The sequence below is a fragment of the Oncorhynchus gorbuscha genome, linkage group LG06 (genome assembly GCF_021184085.1).
Source record: "Oncorhynchus gorbuscha isolate QuinsamMale2020 ecotype Even-year linkage group LG06, OgorEven_v1.0, whole genome shotgun sequence".
Taxonomy (NCBI): Eukaryota; Metazoa; Chordata; class Actinopteri; order Salmoniformes; family Salmonidae; genus Oncorhynchus; species Oncorhynchus gorbuscha.
The window spans coordinates 70,424,285-70,450,443 of record NC_060178.1 but is presented as its reverse complement, the minus strand read 5'-3'; the positions used below and the strand labels follow the sequence as shown (position 1 = coordinate 70,450,443).

General features: G+C 42.8%; 1 protein-coding gene across 2 annotated transcripts in view; it reads right to left on the bottom strand.

The window, feature by feature from the left end:
* Positions 1-26,159, bottom strand: part of LOC124038280 (glutamate receptor ionotropic, delta-1-like) — a 446,412-nt gene that overhangs the window by 114,037 nt on the left and 306,216 nt on the right. For both annotated transcript variants that reach the window (XM_046353943.1, XM_046353944.1), the window contains exon 5: positions 12,755-12,808. In XM_046353943.1, the coding sequence (XP_046209899.1) occupies positions 12,755-12,808 (54 nt within the window). The remainder of the gene's footprint in view (positions 1-12,754; positions 12,809-26,159) is intronic.

Sequence of the window (26,159 nt, the reverse complement as noted above, 5' to 3'; positions counted from 1 at the left end):
AAGTTTGTGAGTGTTTTTGGTGACAAGTCAAATTTTTTCAGCCTCCTGAGGTTGAAAAGGCACTGCTGCGCCTTCTTCACCATGCTGTCTGTGTGGGTGGACCAATTCAGTTTGTCGTTGACATGTACGCAGAGGAACTTAAAACCTTCCACCCTCTCCACTACTGTCCTGTCGATGTGGCTATTTCCTGAAGTCCGAGATCATCTCCTTTATTTTGTTGACGTTGAGTGTGAGGTTACTTTCCTGACACCACACTCCGTGGGTCCTCACCTCCTCCCTGTAGGCCATCTCATTGTTGTTGGTAATCAAGCCTACCACTGTAGTGTCGTCTGCAAACTTGGTGATCGAGTTGGAGGCGTGCATGGCCACGCAGTCATGGGTGAACAGGGAGTACAGGAGAGGGCTGAGAACGCACCCTTGTGAGGCCCCAATGTTGAGGATCAGCGGGGTGGAGATGTCGTTACCTACCCTCACCACCTGGGGGCGGCCCGTCAGGAAGTCCAGGACCCAGATGCACAGGACGGGGTCGAGACCCAGGGTCTCGAGCTTAATGACGAGTTTGGAGGGTACTATGGTGTAAAATGTTGAGCTGTATTTGATGAATAGCATTCTTATATAGTTATTCATCTTGTCCAGATGGGTTAGGGCAGTGTGCAGTGTGATTGTGATTGCGTCGTCCGTGGACCTATTGGGGTGGTAATCAAATTGGAGTGGGTCTAGGGTGTCAGGTAGGATGGAGGTGATATGGTCCTTGACTAGTCTCTCATGATGTCGGAAGTGAGTGCTACGGGGCGATAGTAATTTAGCTCAGTTACCTTAGCTTTCTTGGGAACAGGAACAATTTTGGCCCTCTTGAAGCATGTGGGAACAGGAGACTGTGATAAGGCTTGATTTAATATGTCCATAAACAAACCAGCCAGCTGGTCTGCGCATGCTCTGAGAATGCGGCTTGGGATGCCGTCTGGGCCGGCAGCCTTAAGAGGGTTAACACGTTTAAATGTTTTACTCACATTGGTTGCAGTGAAGGAGAGCCCGCAGGTTTTGGTAGCGGGCCGTGTCAGTGGCACTGTATTGTCCTCAAAGTGAGCAAATAAGTTGTTTCGTTTGTCTGGGAGCAATACATTGTGTCCCGCGATGGGGCTGGTTTTTCTTTTGTTGTCCGTGACTGACTGTAGACCCTGCCACATACCTCTCGTGTCTGAGCAGTTGAATTGCGACTCTACTTTGTCTCTATACTGATGCTTAGCTTGTTTGATTGCCTTGCAGAGGGAATAGCTACACTGTTTGTATTAGGTCATGTTTCCGGTCACCTTGCCCTAATTAAAAACAGTGGTTCATGCTTTCAGTTTTGCACGAAGGCTGCCATCAATCCACGGTTTCTGGTTGGGGAATGTTTTAATAGACGCTGTGGGTACAACATCACCGATGCACTTGCTAATAAACTCGCTCACCGAATCAGCGTATATATCAATGTTGTTGTTCGACGCTATGCGGAACATATCCCATTCCACGTGATCCAAGCAATCTTGAAGCGTGGAATCCGATTGGTCGGACCAGCGCTGAACAGACCTGAGCACGAGTGTTTCCTGTTTTAGTTTCTGTCTATAGGCTGGGAGCAACAAAATGGAGTCATGGTCAGCTTTTCCGAAAGGAGGGCGGGGGAGGGCCAGGATTTTGCCATCCCGGGTCTCACAATCAAAATACTGATAAAATTTAGGGAGCATTGTTTTCAGATTAGCCTTGTTAAAAAACCCAAGCTACAATAAATGCAGCCCCAGGACATGTGGTTTTCAGTTTACATCATACTGTCAAATGAAGTTCGTTCATGGCCTTCGATGTATCTGCTTGGGGGGGGGGGGAATATACACGACTGTGATTATGATCGAAGAAAATTGTCTTGGTAGATAATGAGGTCGGCATTTGATTGTGAGGAAGCCAGGCGAACAAAAGGACTTGAGTTCCTGTATGTTGTTATGATCACACCACGTCTCGTTAATCATAAGGCATACACCCCCGCCCTTCTTCTGAACAGAAAGATGCTTGTTTCTGTCGGCGTGATTTGTGAAGAAACCAGGTGACTGTACCGACTCTGATAGCGTGTCTCGAGTGAGCCATGTTTCCGTGAAACAAAGAACGTTACAGTCTCTGATGTCTCTCTGGAAGGCAACCCTTTCGTCTACCTTGTTGTCAAGCGACTGGACATTGGCGAGTAGTATGCTTGGGAGCGGTGGGCGATGTGCCCGTCTACGGAGCCTGACCAGAAGACCGCTCCGTCTGCCCCTTATGTGGCGCTGTTGTTTTGGGTCGCCATCTGGGATCCGATCCATTGTCCTGGGTGATGGGCCAAACAGAGGATCCGCTTCGGGAAAGTCGTATTCCTGGTCGTAATGTTGGTGAGTTGACGTTGCTCTTTTATCCAATAGTTCCTCCCGACTGTATGTAATAAAACATACGATTTCCTGGGGTAACAATGTAAGATATAACACATAAAACAACAAAATACTGCATCGGATCGCGAAGCAAGGCAGCCATCTCTGTCGGCACCGGATGTTACAAGAAAAGAGTCCGACAGGAATATCCAGGAATTTCACAGGACCAAGGTCAATGTGTAATTTACAGTTGAACCCGGAAGTTTGCATACAAATACATTCAAACTCAGTTTTTCACAACTCTTGACATTTAATCCTTGTAGAAAAATCCCTGTTTTAGGTCAGTTATGATCACAATTTTATTTTAAGAATGTGAAATGTCAGAATAATAGTAGAGAGAATAATTTATTTCAGCTTTTATTTCTTTCATCATATTCCCAGTGGGTCAGAAGTTAACACAATTAGTATTTGGTAGCATTGCCTTTACATTGTTTAGCTTGGATCAAACGTTTTGGGAATCCTTCCATAAACTGGGTGAATTTTGGCCCATTCCTCCTGACAGAGCTGGGGTAACAGAGTCAGGTTTGTAGGCCTCTTTGCCCACACACACTTTTTTCAGTTCTGCCCACAAATTTTCTATAGGCTTGAAGTCAGCGCTTTGTGATGGCCACTCCGATACCTTAACTTTGTTGTCCTTCAGCTATTTTGCCACAACTTTGGAAGTATGTTTGGGGTCATTGTCCATTTGGAAGACCCATTTGCGACCAAGCTTTAACTTCCTGACTGATTTCTTGAGATGGATAGGGGCCAGTATTCGGAAGTTTGGATGAATGAGGTGCCCAATATAAGCTGCCTATTACTCAGCTAGGATATGGATAGAAAACACTCCACAGTTTCCAAAACTGTTGAAATAATGTCTGTGAGTATAACAGAACTGATATAGCTGTCACGCCTTGGTCATTGTATTTTGTGTTTTTGTTATATGTTTGGTTAGGCCAGGGTGTGACATGGGTTTATATGTTGTTTTTCGAATTGGGGTTTGTAGTATTTGGGATCGCGGCTGATTAGGGGTGTTGTATAGGCTTGGCTGCCTGAGGCGATTCTCAATCAGAGTCAGGTGATTCTCGTTGTCTCTGATTGGGAACCGTATTTAGGTAGCCTGAGTTTCGCTTTGTATTTCGTGGGTGATTGTTCCTGTCTCTGTGTAGTGTTCACCAGATAGGCTGTAATAGGTTTTCGTTCCGTTTGTTGTTTTTGTATTTATGAGTTAGTTCATGTATCGTTACGTTTTCATTCATTAAAGATCATGAGTAACAAACACGCTGCATTTCGGTCTGACTCTCTTCCTTCAACAGACGAACGCCGTTACAATAGCAGGCGAAAACCTAAGGCGAAGCCATCCAGGATTTTTTGGGGGGAGGCTCACCACTCATTATAATGGCTGTCTATGGAATATAAAAGGAATACCTCCCAGATTGCAGTTCCTATGGCTTCAAGTAGATGTTAACAGTCTTTAAAAAGAGTTTCAGGCTTGTTTTTTGAAAAATTTGCTAGAATTTGTAGTTTTTCTAAGTGGTTGCCATTTTGGCTGTAGTGTTTGTAGCGTGCTCCAGTGAGAGCGCGCACTTCGTTATTAATCTCCAGTAATGAACATACTATTCTCTGTCTTAAATTGTATAATTTATTTACATATTAGGGTACCTGAGGATTGATTAGAAATGTTTTTTTATATATATTTTTTTAATAATATGTTTATTATTTTACAATAAAAAATATAATAAAAAAGACAGCAATACCAACAATGACATTCATTGTACTGTTGAATGGGATGGCCAATTTAGAGGACAAAACAAAACTTAACTCACACATACACAAAATAAAACAAAATCCTATTAGGTGGTACATCAGAATGACCTTCTTGATCCAAATCAGTCAGGTTTCAAGACTAGTCATTCAACTGAGACTGCTCTTCTCTGTATCACGGAGGCGCTCCGCACCGCTAAAGCTAACTCTCTCTCCTCTGCGCTCATCCTTCTAGACCTATCGGCTGCCTTCGATACTGTGAACCATCAGATCCTCCTCTCCACCCTCTCCGAGTTGGGCATCTCTGGCGCGACCCACGCTTGGATTGCGTCCTACCTGACAGGTCGCTCCTACCAGGTGGCGTGGCGAGAATCTGTCTCCTCACCACGCGCTCTCACCACTGGTGTCCCCCAGGGCTCTGTTCTAGGCCCTCTCCTATTCTCGCTATACACCAAGTCACTTGGCTCTGTCATAACCTCACATGGTCTCTCCTATCATTGCTATGCAGACGACACACAATTAATCTTCTCCTTTCCCCCTTCTGATGACCAGGTGGCGAATCGCATCTCTGCATGTCTGACAGACATATCAGTGTGGATGACGGATCACCACCTCAAGCTGAACTTTGGCAAGACGGAGCTGCTCTTCCTCCCGGGGAAGGACTGCCCGTTCCATGATCTCGCCATCACGGTTGACAACTCCATTGTGTCCTCCTCCCAGAGCGCTAAGAACCTTGGCGTGATCCTGGACAACACCCTGTCGTTCTCAACTAACATCAAGGCGGTGGCCCGTTCCTGTAGGTTCATGCTCTACAACATCCGCAGATTACGACCCTGCCTCACACAGGAAGCGGCGCAGGTCCTAATCCAGGCACTTGTCATCTCCCGTCTGGATTACTGCAACTCGCTGTTGGCTGGGCTCCCTGCCTGTGCCATTAAACCCCTACAACTCATCCAGAACGCCGCAGCCCGTCTAGTGTTCAACCTTCCCAAGTTCTCTCACGTCACCCCGCTCCTCCGCTCTCTCCACTGGCTTCCAGTTGAAGCTCGCATCTGCTACAAGACCATGGTGCTTGCCTACGGAGCTGTGAGGGGAACGGCACCTCAGTACCTCCAGGCTCTGATCAGGCCCTACACCCAAATAAGGGCACTGCGTTCATCCACCTCTGGCCTGCTCGTCTCCCTACCACTGAGGAAGTACAGTTCCCGCTCAGCCCAGTCAAAACTGTTCGCTGCTCTGGCTCCCCAATGGTGGAACAAACTCCCTCACGACGCCAGGACAGCGGAGTCAATCACCACCTTCCGGAGACACCTGAAACCCCACCTCTTTAAGGAATACTTAGGATAGGATAAAGTAATCCTTCTCACCCCCTCCCCCCTTAAAATATTTAGATGCACTATTGTAAAGTGGCTGTTCCACTGATGTCATAAGGTGAATGCACCAATTTGTAAGTCGCTCTGGATAAGAGCGTCTGCTAAATGACTTAAATGTAAATGTAAATGTACATGAAGACAGCATATAGTTATTAGAAGCAGTGTAGTTAAGCCAAAAATAAATGTTGAGTGGAGTACAGCACAGAGTAGCAGCAGATCGTCAACCCAGTTATGAAGCGGGACTAGACCATATATCCAGTATCGGCTGCCATATTTTGTAAAACATTGGACTTCTATTGGAGGTATTGTATCGAATCTTTTCCATATGTATTACATTCCCTAAATCCCGTAACCACATTCCTTAAATCCCGTAACCACATTTCAAAGATAGGTACAGTCTCCAGTTTCCAAAATTGCAATATGAGCCTTTTGGCTAATAGAGTACAAAGAGAGACAGCTTTCCCTTCGTGGTTATTCCCATCAACTGTACCAAACAGAACGGTCAATGGGTCTGGGGCTAGAACTCTATCAAAGGCTCCAGATAAATAATCAAAAATGAGAGCCCAGTAAACATGTAATTTAGGACATGTCCAGAATAAGTGGGTCAACGTCCCCTCATCCTGCTTGCACCTCTCACACAGTGGTGAGGTGTCCGGGAATATTTTATGCAGTTTTGCTTTTGAGTAATGTAACCTGTGTATCACCTTAAACTGTACAAGGTTGTGTCTGGCATTCACTGAACTGTGGTTTATATTCCTGAGAGCTTCTACCCAGTCCTCATCTGAGATTTCTGACCCAAGGTGAGAGTTTTCCAAAAATCTATATTTTGTTTAAGCTGATATATTTTCTTGTCCCATTTTCTTGTCCCATTTTCTTGTGCTGTGTGTCCTTTATTTTAACAGAAGCTATATCGGCACATGCCCGAATGCGAGTAGCAAGGGGTACCATGGCTATAGCGAAGAGAGCAGGCGAAATAGGGCACCCCTGTCGGCACCCCTTGAACAAGCGGAATGACTGCGACATTTCTTGATTGGTTACCACGGATGCCATTGCGTGTGCATAAATAATTCTTATCCAATTAATAAATTCCTTTCCGAACCCGAAGTGCTCCAGAACCGACATCATATATTTCCACTCAATCCGGTCAAATGCCTTTTCTGCATCAAGAGCTATTACCACTGCCTCAACCTTATGATCGTGATAACGTTGAAAAGACGTCTCAAATTGTAGTGTATATGTCGGCCCGGGATAAAACCTGTCTGGTCAGGGTGTATGATGTCAGAAATATATGTTTTCAATCGGTTTGCCAATATCTTTGTCAACACCTTGTTTTCTATGGGGAGTAACGACACGGGGCGATAAGACGACATCTCCATGGAATCTCTATCTTTTTTTCAAGATCAGTGCTATTGTAGCCTCATACAGTGTTTGCGGGAGTTTGGCATTTTCTTTGGATTGTTTAAACATTCGCAACATAAGTGGAGCTAGACTGGCGCAGTACTTCTTATAGAATTATATTACATATCCATCGGGCCCAGGGGCCTTGCTGTTTGGAAATTGTGCTATCGCTGTGTTAATTTCCTCCAAAGTTATCCCTGCAACGAGAGCAGAAGCTGCCCCCCTGTCTAGTTTAGGAAGTTCACATTCAGCGAGAAAGCGTTCCATAGTTTGTGGATCAGTAGCATCGCATTTTGATTGGTATAGCTCTGAGTAAAACTGCACAAAGCATTTATTAATATCCTACGGATCTGTTACTATTTTACCCTTCTTGTCTTTTATTTTGTGAATAGCTCTAGATGCCTGTACATGCCTTAGCTGTCTTGCTAATAATTTATGTGGTTTGTCACCCAGTTCAAAATAACTTTGTTGCGTTCTAGCAAGTAAAGAGCCCACCCGTTTCAAAAGGATGGTATTGTATTCATATTTTAACTTTGTGATCTTCTCAAGGACTATATACAAGGAATTCGTCCTAAAAACGTTCTCCTGTTCCCCTAACTCTCTTTCAGTTTCTCTTAGCCTAGTATTGGCGCGTTTCTTCCTCTCTGATGTATAAGAAATAATGTAATCTCTAATCACAGCCTTTAGAGATTCCCAAAGGGTGGAGTCGTCAACATCCCCCTTCAACAGCTCCTTCAAATACTGACAAAAAGCCTCATCTTTCAGCAGGTATGCGTCTAAGCGCCACGGTCGCCGACCTGTCGACATATTGTGGAGTTTCAGCACCATGGACACAGGAGAGTGGTCCGTAATTAGAATAGGGTGATAGGTAACCGACTCAGCTGCTGAAATTAGTTTGGAGTCCAACAGAAAATAGCCAATTCTGGAATATGATTTATGAACTGATGAAAAGAAAGAGTAATCCCTGTCTGTTGGGTGCGTCAGTCTCCAAATATCGACAATGTTAAGGTTTGTCATCAATGTATTTAGACAGACACTGGCATTTGATTGTTGAAGTGACCTTGATAGCTGTTTATCTAAAAGAGGATCTAACATACAGTTAAAGTCCCCTCCAACAATAACACTTGTATCTGAGATATTTGGTATGTCCTTAAATACCCTTTGAAAAATAATGGATCATCGAAGTTGGGTCCATATAAATTGACCAAGGTTACTGGTTTCGAATTCAGTGTACCAGCCACAATAATATACCGACCATTAGGATCTGAAATCGAGGATGAGTAAACAAACGGAATGTTTTTCCTTATCAGGATTGCTACCCCTCTCGCTTTTGCATCAAAGTTAGACTGGTATATCTGACCGATCCAGCCGACTCGTAGCTTGGCCTGAGCGGAGCGTTTAATATGAGTTTCTTGAAGAAACACTATGTCAGCACCCAGTGATTTAAGATGAGAGAAAACCTTAGCCCGCTTCACCACATGCCCTAAGCCATTACAGTTCCAGCTGACTATCTTTATTCCACCAGGTCTACTCTGTGCTCTGTCACTATGCGGCATTTCTTGTTCTAAAGCAAATTGTTGCTGTCATACAAAACTCAGAAGAAAAACGTCCCGCCGTGCGGGAGCTTGTCATGCCACCTGTACTAATAATAAACGTGAACATAAAACACATACCCCATCCCCCCTCCCGTCCCTTTACTGAGTGACTTCCCCAAACTAAGCACTCATTGGCTAACACACAAACCTTAGGGTGTCTAGACATACAGCTTGAACTAACACGTCGTCTGTAGATGCTCCGCATATACGCTTATATTAAATAACACTTAACACTTAACTCTCACGTTAGGGGGTGAGTGGCGCTAACACATGATGTGCCAAACAATGCTATATTAGCCACAACATCTCACCAATCATAAGTCCCAAATTCTGATCTTCTAATCGAAAAGCCATAGTCTGGAAATCCAAACACATTCCTGGCCTGTATTTGGTCATTTAGCCGGCTGACACAGCCGTTCTGTATCCTCAGCCAGGGAGCTTGCTTGTCAAGAACAGATCGGCCTCTTTTGGGTTGTCAAACGTACGTGTTGATCCTTCGACTGTCACCTTAAACCGGGCTGGGAAGAGGAATCCATATCGGATGTTGGCCGCCCTGCATTTGTTGCGTACCTCATCATACTCTTTCCGTTGGTTCCTCACCTCCAAGGTAAGATCTGGGTAGAAAGACACCCTGGCTCCGTTGAAGTTAAGGGGGAACTTTTGACTAGCCAGCTTGAGGATGAGATCCCTGGTCTGGGGATAGTGCAGCCGTACAATGAGTGGCCTTGGTGGCCCGCCCTTGGCCGGCTTCGTTGCCTGAGATCTGTGTGCCGTTACTGTGCCTGTGTGCCTGAGATCTGTGTGTCGATCAGGATGGCCGTTTTCAAGTGTTCACTCCCCAGCAGGGCCAGTATCAGCACCGAAACAAATTCAGTGGGTTTCCCTTTCTCAGTGTCCTCCTGGATGCCACATATTCGGATGTTCTGGCGTCTTGAATGCGACTCGAGCATTTCCAGTCGGGCTTTCAGGGTTTTGTTGTCATTTTTGAACGTTGCACACTGTTTCTCTATGTCCTGTAGCCTGGCCTCGTGATCGACTGTCGTTTGCTCAACCTCATGCACCCTTCTTTGAGTTGCCTTCACAGTTTCAGCCAAAGTCCCAATACTCTTTGAGATATCAGCCAACCTTGTGTCCACCTTCTTGCTTAGTGAGTTTATGGCAGCCAGTATGTCACTTTGCGTAGGCTCTGTGGGGGACTCTTGGAAGCTAGCCTCTTCAGCTAACTCCTCGTGGGTTGGCGACGTTGAAATTGGTTCACTGTCTATCTCATTCAAGATCTTGTTTAGCACTCCCTTTTCTGGTGCCTTTTCCCTTTGTCATATTTGTATGAAGATATAGGTCTTGAGAGGTTAAGATAAGTACACATTTGTTTCTCCCTTTGTCATATTTGTTTGAAGATATAGGTCTTGAGAGGTTAAGATAAATACTCATTTGTTTCAAAATGGAGCGGAGCTCTAGCAAAGCACGTCTACTCCATAGCACACTCTCTAGTGCCCCCCCCTGATTAGAAATGTTGTTTGGGATTCATTTTCTATGCATTTTGAATGAGGGAAACCGTTGGATTGCTGAATGAAGCGTGCCAACTAAACTTACTTTTTTGGGATATAAAGAAGGACTTTATTGAACAAAACTACCATTTGAGATATATTGCTGGGACCCTTTAGATTGCAAACAGAGGAAGATCTTCAAAGGTAAGTGATTCATTTTATCGCTATTTCTGACTTTCGTGACGCGTCTGCTTGGTTGGAAAATGTTTTCAATGCACAGTCCTCAGATTATCGCATTGTATGCTTTTGCCGTAAAGCCTTTTTGAAATCTGACAAAGTGTCTGGATTAACAAGAAGTTAAGCTTTTAACCGATGTATAACACTTGTATTTTCATGAATGTTTAATTTGACAAATTTTGTATTTTGAATTTCATGCTCTGCAATTCCACCGGATGTTGTCGAGGCCGGGCGCTAGTGGTATGCCTTTCCCAAAGTTAAGCCATTTTGTCACAACTTTGGAAGTATGCTTGGGGTCATTGTCCATTTGGAAGACCCATTTGCGACCAAGCTTGAGATGTTGCTTCAATATATTCACATAATTTTCCTGCCTCATCCTATCATCTATTTTGTGAAGTGCACCAGTCCCTCCTGCAGCAAAGCACCACCACGACATGATGCTGGAGGTTGCAAGCCTCACCCTTTTTCCTCCAAACATAACGATGGTCATTATGGCCAAAGCGTTCTATTTCTGTTTCATCAGACCAGAGGACATTTCTTCAACAAGTACGATCTTTGTCTCCATGTGCAGCTGGAAACAGTAGTCCGGTTTTTTTATTGCCGTTTTGGAGTAGTGAACCACTTCCTTGTTGAGCGGCCTTTCAGGTTATGTCGATATAAACTTATTTTACTGTGGTTATAGATACTTTTGTACCTGTTTCCTCCAGCATCTTCACAGGATCCTTTGCTGTTGTTCTGGGATTGATTTGCACTTTTCGCACCAAAGTACGTTCATCTCTAGGAGACAGCTCCTTCCTGAGCGGTATGACGGCTGCGTGGTCCCATGATGTTTCTACTTGCATACTATTGTTTGTACAGATGAACGTGGTACCTTCGGGTGTTTGGAAATTGCTCCCAAGGATGAACCAGACGTGTAGAGGTCTACAATTATTTTTCTGAGGTCTTGGCTGATTTCTTTTACATTTTTCCATGATGTCAAGCAAAGAGATACTGAGTTTGAAGGTAGGCCTTGAAATACATCCACATTTACACCTCCAATTGACCCAAATGATGTCAATTAGCCTTTCAGAAGCTTCTAAAGCCATGACATAATTTTATGGAATTTTTCAAGCTGTTTAAATGCACAGTCAACTTAGTGTATGTAAACTTCTGACCCACTGGAATTTGATACAGTGAATTCTAGCTGAAACAACTGTTGGAAAAATGACTTGTGTCATGCACAAAGTAGATGTCCTACCCGACTTGCCATAACTATATTTTTTTAACAAGAAATTTGTGGAGTGGTTGAAAAACTAGTTTTAATGACTCCGACCTAAGTGTATGTAAACTTCCGACTTCAACTGTATTTGTTAAATGCTTTGTATATGATATAACAACAAACTGTAACATAAATGCAAGGAAAGCAAGGTAGTGTTTTGGCTCAAATTTGTGAAGACTCCAAGCATGAGAATGGGTTTAAACATACTGTAGGTTTTGATTCAACTCATGAATTACATTGAATGTTCCCCCTCTATACTGTATCTTAATGTACTCACAATAAAGAGCCATTTGTCTGTTTGAGCATACATTTGTGCATTTGTGTGTGTGTGTGTGTGTGTGTGTGTGTGTGTGTGTGTGTGTGTGTGTGTGTGTGTGTGTGTGTGTGTGTGTGTGTGTGTGTGTGTGTGTGTGTGTGTGTGTGTGTGTGTGCTGTGGTTGGTGGTTAGGTCAACTTAAAAGTGTACTCTGGAAGCACATAAACGCTAATAAAAAGACATCAAGGTACATTAGTACATTAGTGTGTGTGTGTGTGTGTGTGTGTGTGTGTGTGTGTGTGTGTGTGTGTGTGTGTGTGTGTGTGTGTGTGTGTGTGTGTGTGTGTGTGTGTGTGTGTGTGTGTGTGTGTGTGTGTGTGTGTGTGTGTGTGTGTGTGTGTGTGTGTGTGTGTGTGTGTGTGTACTGTGGTTGGTGGTTAGGTCAACTTAAAAGTGTACTCTGGAAGCACATAAAAGCTAATTAAAAGACATCAAGGTACATTAGAAACATGCTTTTTTCCCATTAGCATTGGGACATCAGAGGACTTATGGTCCTTCTCAGCAAATCAGCCTAAATCAATGCAAAGGTGCCCAGATGGTCTAAGGCATGGCACAGAGCACAGTGTTTGGTATTCACAAAGTGCTTGACATTTATTGATGTTAAAGCTCATTTGGAAAACCATTTACGCAATGTCAGGTCAACAAAGAAACAGGTAAAACAACAGCTTTGGCTTCCGAAGTGCTGTGAATGCAATAATTAATCATTATTTGGCCAATAATGTATAAAACCCCTCAGATAGAAACAAAGTGGCATGGTGTGAGAGCTTTTATACTGTTTACGAGTCTAAATATGGAAGAAGTCAGAGTGAAAGTGTTATTGGTTTTAATCCATGTCTATCCGTACATTGGCATCTAATGCAACTGGAGCAAACTGAATAAATGTGATGTATAAATATAAAAATGCACTATTGATCTCACCTCATTGGCATAAACCCAATGGCTGTCCTTGGATGCCAGGTTGGTTTCCACAGCCTGCATAGAGATAGAAAGAGTGGGGAAGGAGAGAAGAAGGAAATTAGTATAAAGAAAATAGAGATGTAATGCATTTCCCAAAATAATCCTATAACAACATAAGAGTAGGCAGTCCAAACTCAAGTACACAGGCTTGAATGGGCCACCATAGCTGTGGGAAGTAGGGGTGCTGAGCAGCACCCCTTGAAGCACCCCTTGAAAAATCTGAATTGCTATGTGGTTCATCATGGTTACTCATAATAAGTAAGTGCTCCTGTCATGTCCCGACCTTAGTTCCTTTTTTATGTCTCTATTTTGGTTTGGTCAGGGCATGAGTTGGGGTGGGCATTCTGTGTTTTTTCTATGTTTTCTATTTCTATGTGTTTGGCCTGGTATGGTTCCCAATCAGAGGCAGCTGTCAATCGTTGTCTCTGATTGAGAACCATACTTAGGTAGCCTTTTCCCACCTGTGTTTTGTGGGTAATTATTTTTCAGTGTGTGTTTGTGTGCACCTCGGTTGCGTCACGGTCTTTGCTGTTTACCTCGTTGTTTTTTGGTTATTTCGGTTTCACTGTCATTAAAAGATGTGGAACTACATGCACGCAGCGCCTTGGTTGATTTATGACAGGGAGTTTGAGGATAGCGAGCGTGACAGCTCCATCTTAATGGCTAAGAAAGGCACAGTACAGCTCTTTCACATATCACATGACTATTCACGCATTACATTTGTCATGGTTACCATATCTATGTTTGTCCTCATCTGTAAATGGTTGTCATTACCTTCCAAATTATCCCTTTTGCCATACTGAAATTTAGATTGATAGCCCCATATCATCCTTACATACAGTATAACTTAAAAGCCTTCACCATTTTACCTAACAACAGCGTACTCATCAATAATAGCACCCAGCACAGCCTGAAAACCTGCAGATCGATCTTCTAACCATAGAAGAGTCATGTTTTTGATTTTAATGCAGTGCATTTCCAGCTTGGTCTCATTGAATATTGCAGAGGCTCCTGAACACAAGAGTAATATTTACCTCCACAGTTGAATGCTCCATTTCTTACTCACTCTGAAATTATAGGGGCCATATGCCATGCAACCATACTTGCATTCAAAGAGAGAGCCCGTCGCTATCGTTAGAAACACAGAAATATAGGAAACAGTTACTGAATGTAGTTTCCCATGACAGATTTATTCAGCAATGTAAAAACAATGAGCACTGTGTCACTAGATCATATCCTGGGGCTGAGAGCTGGAGACAAATAATCTCCCACCAAGATGTAGGCAACAAGGTCTATAGTAGTGGGTACTGCAATGAAAATAGGGTGTTGTAGCCAAGGAGAAAGAGCAGGGGAGCTCCATTGCACTGTAGGTATCAGGTAGCTTATTAGCAGGTGAACGCACGGGTGTTTCCGGGCTTGTTGGTTGTTAGATAAGCATCAAACTTAGTTGTTCCAGGAATTTGACGTCATCAAGTCAAATGGATAATGAGGTTCAGGAACCATTTTTAGACTAATTGTGTGAGAGTGACTGCTGTTTGTCTGTAGTACTTCAACTATGAATCAAACATCATTATGTGATTTGTCTAAACTGTAAGTTTGATTAGGTTACAAGTATTATCACATTATTGGCAATGACATCAACTCGTGACCTACAAAACACGTCTCATCAACACCTCTTGCCAGACATTCATTTTTATTTTTTATTTTTTATTGTTCACTTGAAGAGATGACTCAAAATGAAGCTTTGGAGAGAAATGTGATTTTAGGCTAGAAATCAGACTCAGCATCAGCAACATCAGAAAGCTATTACATGCTATAACGTTAATGTAACTGAATCTCACAATTAGATCTAGTAAGATCTAGAATCAGAGAAGTGAGGCACACTGAGGCATGTCTCTAGAGTTAGTCAACACAGATAATTATATAATATAGATATTTATGACTTTAAAATGGAGTTACTGGTAGGGGGATTTGAGGTCTCAACAAAGCTAACATTTATTGATGTATATGTTCAGAGTTGGATGGGTACATCCATATGCCCATGGGCTATTCAATATAAATTTGAGATATTTATGCAGTAATGCACTGAGATTAATTCCTGAAGGATTTACAGTGATGCTACTACATTATACATGAAGCTTCTTGGCATTGAATATGAGGTTAAGGAATCATCAATTGTGTCTATATTCACAATGCAATGGCTACCAATTCTAATATTTCGACACGAACTGGTCTTTTGACCAATCAGATCAGATATAATAATTAGCCTGCCTATGTAGCCAATGTACTGTACATTCTAAACATGTATCTGTGTCTTGTGGATCCCTTGTTTGAATATTAAAACAAAGACCTACAAGCTCATTTGTCTCATCTTTAAAACATAATCACTCAGGCTCTCTCTATTTTAGGTTTTTGGTCATGATGTGCAAAAATTAATTACGCCTTCAAATTAAAGTTAATCTCTGCATCCCATGGTTGAGATCAAACTTGATTAAACAAAACACTCACTTTGAATTTAGAGTCAGAGCAGATGCATTTCAGCAGCAATGTTTCGGTCCTTTGGGCCTAGTTTTCTAAAAGTTAACCCTCCTGGTGTTCTATTCATTCCATTTCTATGCATTTAATACTATACTATAGCCAAAATCTGGATAGATAACTTTAGAAAGACTGGGCACTGAGCATCTCAAGCTGCATGGCAAGAGCAGTGAGAATGTTTATTTGTATATGTTTCACACATTGAGACAAGCACAATTAGCTAGGTTTATTTTATTGACAATTTTCAATCATTTGGAAAATAACATCAGGTGTGAGCTTGTTTTGGTTCCACATATCTCACCTACTGTATGTTTTCAACTGAACTGTTCTAGAACCTCTTAGCTCAAGTTGGAGAAAATCACCCTTTATTCTAAAAATATTCCAGGAATATAACAAAAACCATAATGATTAACCTAATTAATACATTTATTGAATGACCTTTACATGCGCCAGCCAGGAAGGTTATTGTTATATTCCTGGAATATTATTGAAATAAAGGATTATTATCTCCAACTTGCGCTAACAGTTATTCCACCTCATTTGGATCATTCAACAGGCAAAATAAATCTTACCCTATTGTACAGTGTATTCAGAAAGTATTCAGATCCCTTGACTTTTTCCACATTTTGTTACATTAAATGTATTATACATTTTTCCCCTCTCAATCTACACACAATACCACATCATGACAAATCAAAAACTGGTTAAAACATTTTTTTTTTAAATATCACATTACATAACTATTCAGACTCTTTACTCAGTACTTTGTTGAAGCACCTTTGGCAGCCATTATGGCCTTGAGTATTCTTAGGTATAGCGCTACAAGCTTGGCACACCTGTATTTGGGGAGTTTCTCCCATTCTTCTCTGCAGATGCGCTCAAACTCTATCAGGTTGGATGGGGAGCGTCCCTACACAACTATTTTCAGGTCTCTCTAGACATGTTCGATCGGGTTCAAGTCCGGGCTCTGGCTAGGCCACTCAAGAACATTCAGAGACTTGTCACAAAGCCACTCCTGCGTTGTCTTGGCTGTGTGCTTATTGTCGTTGTCCAGTTGGAAGGTGAACCTTCACCCCCAGTCTGAAGTCTTGAGGGCTCTGGAGCAGGTTTTTTATCAAGGATCTCTCTGTAATTTGCTCCATTCATCCTTCCCTCAATCCTGACTAGTCTTCCAGACCCTGCCGCTGAAAAACATCCCCACAGCATGATGCTGCCACCACCATGCTTCACCGTACGGATGGTTCCAGGACGTGACGCCTGGTATTCAGTCCAAAGAGTTAAATCTTGGTTCTCATGGTCAGAGTCCTTTAGGGGCCTTTTGGAAAACTGCAAGCTGGCTGTCATGTGCCTTTTACTGATGAGTGGCTTCCATCTGGTCACCCCACCATAAAGGCCTGACTGGTGGAGTGCTGCAGAGATGGTTGTCCTTCTGGAAGGTTCTCCCATCTCCAGAGCTCTGTCAGAGGACCATCAGGTTCTTGGTCACCTCGCTGACCAAGGCCATGCTCAGTTTGGCTCGTGCGGCCAGCTCTTGGAAGAGTCTTGGTGGTTCCAAACTTCTTCCATATAAGAATGATGAAGGCCACTTTGTTATTGGGGACCTTCAATGCTGCCGAAATTGTTTTATAACCGTCCCCGGATATGTGCATCAACAGAATCCTGTCTCAGAGCTCTACGGCCAATTCCTTTGACCTCATGGCTTAGTTTTTGCTCTGACAGGCACTGTCAACTGTGGGACCTTATATAGACATGGGTGTACCTTTCCAAATAATTTCCAATCAATTTAATTTACCACAGGTGGACTCCAATCAAGTTGTAGAAACATCTCAAGGATGATCAATGGAAAAAGGGATGCATCTGAGCTCTCATAGCAAAGAATAAGGCTGTAACATAACAAAATGTGGAAAAGGTCAAGGGGTCTAAAACTTTCGGGAATGTACTGTAATGAACACGTTTTTCAGTAATGTTGGTAGAAACGGGGGTTTTGGTATAAAATGAATGGTGCTTCTATGCCATCGTGAACAGTATTGGTGTTACTCCTATCATACTTACTAATTAGGTGTCTGTGTATGACCTGTTTTGTAATGATATGCTGTAACATGTCAACATCATCACTACTACTGGAACATAGGTCATTGGCATTGCTACATAGCAAGCAGAGGATATCTCGCTCTGGAATGAGGCCATTCAGTGGTCCGAAGGGTTCAGGAGGGCTTTAGAACAGACAGTCGTTTGAAAGGATGGACAATGATGAGTTCTCAAAGCTCACTGTTTAATTCTGCGCCAGTCTATCAAAGGCACCCAAGCCGTAATGAGGCCCCTCATGAAATACTCACAATGGACGGGACCATGGCCTCATCTCCTACAGTCCTCTGTTGTTCTGGTAATGAGATCAGACCTGAGTCTACACATCTCTGTTAGTACAGAGCTAAACACTTAGAGTTTGACCTAAACATCAACTACAGTCTATTAAACTTCAGGAATATTGTTTAAGCAGTCTATGGTCAATACTATATAGGAGGTCAAATGTAGTAAATATTTTACTGGTCAATTGGCCAGTTACATATTTGCGTACCATATGTGTTTACCGGTCCTAGGGTACACTATATGGGGTACCCTGTCTTAGATCTAGTCTGAAACCCAGGGATGGGAGTTTCCTGCACTAAATAAAACACAGTAGTTATGAATCATGAAGCAGAAGCCCTGTTCTTCTCCAAACAACCTGGCCTCAGGGTCATTCATAGCTTTTGTGTTGTACATTTAAATCCCTCCATTTAGTAGGATATGTTACGTTACATTACAAATGGAGTAATGGTCGTACAATAACATACGGATTGGAGGACGTATAGTGTCATACTTCTTATCCGGTCGGACAATATCATTTGAACTGGATGACAACTTATCATACGTCTTGGAGGATTTATAGTATGAGGCAGCTTTTTGCGTCTTCTGAGAAGTACGTTGCTGTTTCAGATAACTGACAACAAAAGTTCCGAGAATTTACAAATCAAGTTAGGAGAATTAGGTTCAGTTTAGGAAAAGGTTTATGGAAAGGGTTAGCTAAAATGATACAATTGTCCCCAACGTGATTGGAACATGTAACCTTTGGATTGCTAGATGATTGCGGTATACGCCCTCCCATCTTCCCGGGCCAACTTCCCTACTTTAATTTCTGTCTTAAGTAACCTCCCACTGGGCACAGACGTCTATTCAACAAAAAGTCATTGTAATGACATGGAAACAATGTTTTTTGAACCAATGTGTACCCAGTGGGCAGACCATTTTCCATTTGTAGCGTAACATATACTTAATGGAGGTACAAAAATGTACGTAAAATAGAAAACGTCTGATTTATGAGTCCGGACTGCTCCTCACACAGTCAGAAAACAGCATCTCAAACAGTGAGGCTTTTACCCGGATCGTTGAGTGTTTGACGGTAGATGAGCGACCTGATATACTGTAGATGTTTATGCATGCCACAACATTGGTCTCTGAGTTCAAAACTCATAAAGTGCTTCAGTGTGCCTTTTACGCATTCCAGCGCATCATTATCATTAGGATATTTTCTACATAAGAAGACAAGAGAAAGACCGTATATCAAACATAGAGCAGTCCTCTTTGGCAAAACACATGTAATAGTGTGAAGCATGTGCTACTGCGACTTCAATCGCAATTGGAACTTCCTAATGTGTAGCAACCATAATATACAAACGTTGCATTTTAACAAGGTGTCTTAGATGTACAAGAATGATCAAATCAAAGTGTCTTGGCACAGTAGGAAGATAGACATGACCTTTCAACAAGCTGCCTTTCCGTACAGCTGGAACATAAACTATGCATTGCATCTACAGGGGGTTTATGTTTTGAATCCATGATGCTATTTACATTTTATTGAAAAGTGGATGGGTGTAATCCAGATACTTAATGGAGAAGAAACATATTAACACACCGATACCCTGTGTTCATCTGTAATTAGCTTGAAAAGGAGCTGGAAAAGGACATAATGCTACACACAGGGAGGGTAGGTACGAGTGTCACTCAATGTACCAATAAATACGATGCTGATATCGCATATAGTGTTTTCAAAAAATGTAACTGTAGCTGCGCTATATTCCTCAAAGATTACAAACTGTACATATCTAAAGCCTCAACTTTGTGACCAGTGAAGTGGTCTTTCAGCAAAACTCAAACAAAAACACAGATTTTGCTCAGTCATTCACAATTCGCAGGAAAAGGTAATCATGCACATTTACTGCCACAGCTCCAAAACAACAACAACAGCAGCTGCAACATAGACGACAGAAATACAACAGGCTAAAATCAAGTGTTCCAACCATCAGTACAAATGATGGAACACCAACATCTAGAGCCTTAGACCGAGTGGCGCAGAAGTCTAAGGCATTGCATCTCAGTGCTAGAGGAGTCACTATAGACACCTGGGTTTGAATCCAGGCTGTATTGTATCACAACCGGTGGTGTGAAAAGTTTAGCAGCTCTGACATAGCTAGCGAAATAGAAAAGTTTTAACTGATAACAATTTAGATCGTTTTTTCCACTGCAGGACCCCCCCTCCCTACGCTGCTGTGTCATTGTGGAACATTTGTGTCTGTCAAAGCCTATCAATCCCATCATGCATTGGGGTCCTGTTCTCACATTGCCTCTGAGGAAATGTCACTACCCACCAGGTAGGCACAGGTAGTCCTCTAATCTCTGCTGCAGGCTACGGGCTAACACACTCACACTCCCTCAGTGGAGATACTGCCAAGAGAGGACAAACAAAACAGCTGAAAACAGGGCAAAAAAGGGAAGGTGGTATTAAGATGTGTCAGGAGGTGATGAGTAGAAAAGTGTCAGACAGACTCCCAAGGCTCAGACGACTCCTATAATCTCTCTCTCTCACACACACCTCCTAATGTACTTCAAAATAGCCATTAAAGTCAGGAAGAACACAAACAAGGCCACTTCAAAGTGAGAACACCCAATATTGGTTGAGAGAAATAATCAATCAACACAGTGTGGCTTTCAGGTATAGTTGTTCTCCTCCCCCAGGGAAGAAATGTAGTTCATATGGAGGTTGGGGTTTGCTACATACAGTTGAAGTCAGAAGTTTACATGCACCTTAGCCAAATACATTTAATCTCGGTTTTTCAAAATTCCTGACATATAATCCAAGTACAAATTCTCTGTCTAAGGTCAGTTAGGATCACCACTTTATTTTAAGAATGTGAAATGTCAGAATAATTGTCACGACTTCTACCGAAGTCATTGCCTCTCCTTGTTCAGCTGTTGCACGGCGGTCGACGTCACCGGTCTTCTAGCCATCATTGATCAATTTTTCATTTTCCATTGGTTTTGTCTTGTCTTCCCACACACCTGTTTTCAATCCCATTCATTCCCTGTTGTGTATTTAACTCTCTGTTTCCCCTCATGTCTTTGTCAGAGATTGTTAATTGTCAGTGTTGTGTTTGTTGTATAGATGCGCGACGGGTCCTCGTACCCATGTTGGTTTATTAGTTCTTATTAGTGTTATGGAGCATATTACGTGGACATTTATTAAAAGACTCCATTTTACACTCCGTTTGACTCTCATTTAACTAATTTCAGCTTGTATTTATTTCATCACATTCCCAATGGGTCAGAAGTTTACATACACTCAATTAGTATTTGGTAGCATTGCCTTTAAATTGTTTAACTTGGTATCAAACATTTTGAATAGCCGTCCACAACTTCGGGAGTGTGCTTGGGGTCATTGCCCATTTGGAAGACCGATTTGCGACAAGCTTTTACTTCCTGACTGATGTCTTGAGATGTTGCTTCAATATATCCACATAATTTTCCTTCCTCATGAATCTATCTATTTTGTCAAATGCACCAGTCCCTCATGCAGCAAAGCACCTCCACAACATGATGCTGCCACCTCAGGGCTTCACAGTTGGGATGGTGTTCTTCAGCTTGCAAGCTTCCCCTTTTTTCCTCCAAATGTAACAATGGTCATTATGGCCAAAACGTTCTATTTTTGTTTCATCAGACCGGAGGACATTTCTCCAAAATGTATTGATCTTTTCCCCCATGTGCAGTTGGAAACTGTAGTCTAGCTTTTTATGGGGGTTTTGAAGCAGTGGCTTTGGCTATAGATACTTTTGTACCTGTTTCATCCAGCATCTTCACAAGGTCCTTTGCTGTTGTTCTGGGATTGATTTGCACTTTTCGCACCAAAGTACATTCATCTCTAGGAGCGGTATGAAGGCTGCGTGGTCCCATGGTGTTTATACTTGCATACTATTGTTTGTACAGATGAACGTGGTACCTTCAGGCATTTGAAAATTGCTCCTAAGGAGGAACCAGACTTGTGGAGGTCTACAATAATTTTCTGAGGTCTTGACTGATTGCTTTTGATTTTCCCATGATGTCAAGCAAAGAGGCACTGAGTTTGAAGGTAGGCCTTGAAATACATCCACATGTACACCTCCAATTGACTCAAATTATGTCAATTAGCCTATCAGAAGCTTCTAAAGCCATGACATAATTCTCTGGAATTTTCCATGCTGTTTAAAGGCACAGTCAACTTAGTGGATGTAAACTTCTGACCCACTGGAATTGTGATACAGTGAATTATAGGTGAAATAATCTGTCTGTAAACAATTGTTGGAAAAATGACTTGTGTCATGCACACAGTAGATGTCCTAATCGACTTGCCAAAACTATAGTGTGTTAACAAGACATTTGTGGAGTGGTTGAAAAACAAGTTTTAATGACTCCACCTAAGTGTTTGTAAACTTCTGACATCAACTGTATGAATGAGAGGGTTTAAAACTAGAGAAGAAGAGGTGATGTAGGAGGGTGATCCTGGACAACACCCTGTCGTTCTCAACTAACATCACGGCGGTGGCCCGTTCCTGTAGGTTCATGCTCTACAACATCCGCAGAGTACGACCCTGCCTCACACTGGAAGCGGCGCAGGTCCTAATCCAGGCACTTGTCATCTCCCGTCTGGATTACTGCAACTCGCTGTTGGCTGGGCTCCCTGCCTGTGCCATTAAACCCCTACAACTCATCCAGAACGCCGCAGCCCATCTGGTGTTCAACCTTCCCAAGTTCTCTCACGTCACCCCGCTCTTCCGCTCTCTCCACTGGCTTCCAGTTGAAGCTCGCATCCGCTACAAGACCATGGTGCTTGCCTACGGAGCTGTGAGGGGAACGGCACCTCAGTACCTCCAGGCTCTGCTCAGGCCCTACACCCAAATAAGGGCACTGCGTTCATCCACCTCTGGCCTGCTCGCCTCCCTACCACTGAGGAAGTACAGTTCCCACTCAGCCCAGTCAAAACTGTTCGCTGCTCTGGCCCCCCAATGGTGGAACAAACTCCCTCACGACGCCAGGACAGCGGAGTCAATCACCACCTTCCGGAGACACCTGAAACCCCACCTCTTTAAGGAATACCTAGGATAGGATAAAGTAATCCTTCTCACCCCCCCTTAAAAGATTTAGATGCACTATTGTAAAGTGGCTGTTCCACTGGATGTCATAAGGTGAATGCACCAATTTGTAAGTCGCTCTGGATAAGAGCGTCTGCTAAATGACTTAAATGTAATGTAATGTAAATGGGTGGGGGACCAGTTCAACAGTAAGCTGATATGAATTACATACAGTTGTATAGGGCGAGAAGATCGCAGTTAGCATGAACAGCACAGTTTGAAGGTGTTGGAGGAGAGTGGGAGTGTGGTACTATGAAGCAGAGCTGGCAGTTGGCCGGGCAGGGAGTTTAGAGAGGGAAGAGATACGATGATGGCGCATTGCCAGCATCATGCCTTACCAAGTTTCCAGATAACACCCTTAGACATGGCTCCTATTTAGGCTACAATGGATGTTTTTAATGCATTCTGTTGTTTCAGGTGACTCACCAAAAGCATGTCACGGTCAGACAGGTGACTGGAGAGGGTCTTTCAAATACACGTTAAGTGCAGAATGGGGGTTTATCTATATCTATTGTAATTTACAAAGATTTTATTGTTGACAAGCCAAGCAAAAGGTCAATTATAAATACAATTCAGAACACACAGGACGCTCTCTATTATGTCTTGTGGTCATTGTATATACATCAATCACATCTCTGTGAATCCCTGTCTCTGTGGAACGTGTGTGGGTTGGGAGTGTGTGTGAGAGAGAGTTTTCTTGAACTGTGGTCAATGCCTGCTTGGGCGGAATCTAATTTCCAGTGCGCTCTAAAAGTGGCCGTAAGTAATGACTACAGGGCTTTATAGCTCCAAGCTTTCCAATACACTGAGGAGCACTTTAATTCAATTTTTCTCATCAAGATCAATAAAAGTATCTGAACTATGGCTCCTGGGGATATAATGCTCTTTAATATTGCACTGTGCTTTAAGGCCAGCCATTTTCTGATGCCTACGTAACAGCTTACAGCCATGGAAAGAACGACCATCAAGCCAGAGAGACATTGAGCTGTCAAAGCTTAGCACACCATAACATCTCCCTTTAGTGACAAGTCAATGAAAATCGCTAAAAACCCTTCAACACACACACACACACACACACACACACACACACACACACACACACACACACACACACACACACACACACACACACACACACACACACACACACACACACACACACACACACACACACACACACACACACACACACACACACACACACACACACACACACAATTACAGCTATGTCCATACTTGAGGGGCATAAGACGAGACAGTGGAGAGAGTGATCACAGGGTGGGCTGAGAGAAACATGATCAAAGTCTATATTTTGAAATCACTTACTTCTCCATTAGTTTGATTAACGGGACCAGCCTAGTCCTCAGACAGAGACAAGGGCCTTGAAAAATGATGCAATTACAGCTTTTTAAATAGGGGAATGAAAAGGCCTGTTGGAGAGAGGTATCTGGAAGAGATTCTCCTGGACAGCAGGCTCTCCCTCTTCATCCATCTTTCCACTATCCACCTAGCCTTCATCCCTCCATCCAACTATACCCCATCCCAAAGGCTGTTTACCTACATATCACCTTCCAACCAGCATATCAAATGGCATGCATGTAAAACAAATGTCCTGCGATATAAATTGACATAGTGTTTCCTGAAAAATAGTGGCACACGACATCCCGTTTTCTTCTATATATACATATATAGGCTGTTCTAAAAACATGACAAGGACAGGAGACTACTGTACTTTGCTCTAATTGAGGGGACAACTTACCTATCTCACTTTTTGGTCTGGTTTTACCACTATAATCAGTAAAGACATTTAAAGAGAAGGAGCATGAAACTGCCATCATATAAGGCTCTTTTTGTTGAGCGGCTATCGTGTGGTATTAGTGTATTAGCAAGTCTCAAGTGGGGGTCCAGGACAAAAAAACATGGTAACGAACCACCTTGAAAAAAGATTAAGACGAATACCATACACCCTTGAGCACGACTTTCACTACAGCAAAGCAAGAACATAAACAGAGAGATATGGTCCTCTATGTTACCCTGTTATTGTCCTGCGAATCACAGAGAAAGGCTCTGCTGTATCTGGATAGTAAAGGTCTGCGTGCACTATGGCGTACTGTGGTGATACTTTGGACACTAATGTTTTCTCTATTCACCTCAGTGATGGCTCACAGAGCAGTGTGGGTGGTGGATGAGAATAAGTCTGTCACTCAGGCTAATCACTACCGATGAACTCTTTCATCCCACTGCTGCTGTAAACATAGGATTAGAAACAGTGAGAGGTACAGAGAGAGAAGGGGGTGAGGTATATTGCAGTAATACAGCGGTTATACAGAGAGTATGCTCATATTTCAATGGTCACAATTTCTTTTGGGGAACACTTTCAGTCCTGCATTTCTTTACATGTATCATATGTGCAAATGCATGAGGTAAAATTGTAATAAATTAATGAGTAGAACTAGATTAATCTAAACCTTATCAAAGTGCTGATTTATGCTCCCATCCAATGTCTGTTACCAGGCTGAAACACAAATGGATTATGTTGTGTTGTCTTTACTAATCCTACCAAACCTAACACCAGAAAGCAAAGAACTCATCGAAAAGAGACATCTGACAGCCCTGTAGTACCCAGTCCCCTGTTCTCCCCTTGGCAAAATCTGAGACACATGGCCAGTGGTCAGACATGCGGCCATCTGTGTGTTGTGTGTGTGTGTGTGTGTGTGTGTGTGTGTGTGTGTGTGTGTGTGTGTGTGTGTGTGTGTGTGTGTGTGTGTGTGTGTGTGTGTGTGTGTGTGTGTGTGTGTGTGTGTGTGTGTGTGTGTGTGTGTGTGTGTGTGTGTGTGTGTGTGTGTGTGTGTGTGTGTGTGTGTGTGTGTGTGTGTGTGCATGCGTGCATGCAAAACCCTTCTGTAGTGATATAGGGCCCCTGGGCCATCATTAGTCTCCAAGAAGTGCCAAAGGGATCACCCAAGGCTATACATGTGAAAAAAAGGATAGAATATAACCGGAACGGGACATGAACGGGACACCGAATGCTGATTATCAATATTCGATTCAAGTCAGGCAATCTAAAATCGCTCCAAATGCATGTAGAATCAAATAGATTTAATGGGTGTAAATATTGTAAAAATTGGGACTTTACAAAGTTATGTAGTGTTCCTTCAGCAATGGAAACAGCAGGGCTAGCCAGAGGAAAGACTAGGGGCGATCTCACGCACACACACAGGATCTGAATACAAAGTGAGCGACCCTCATATGCCCTGTCCTCATAAACCCTCTCCACTATAACTAATGCTGATGATTTGCCTGCACGGATTGAACAAAATCAAAACAAACAACAAAACACTAACAGGCCCTAATCA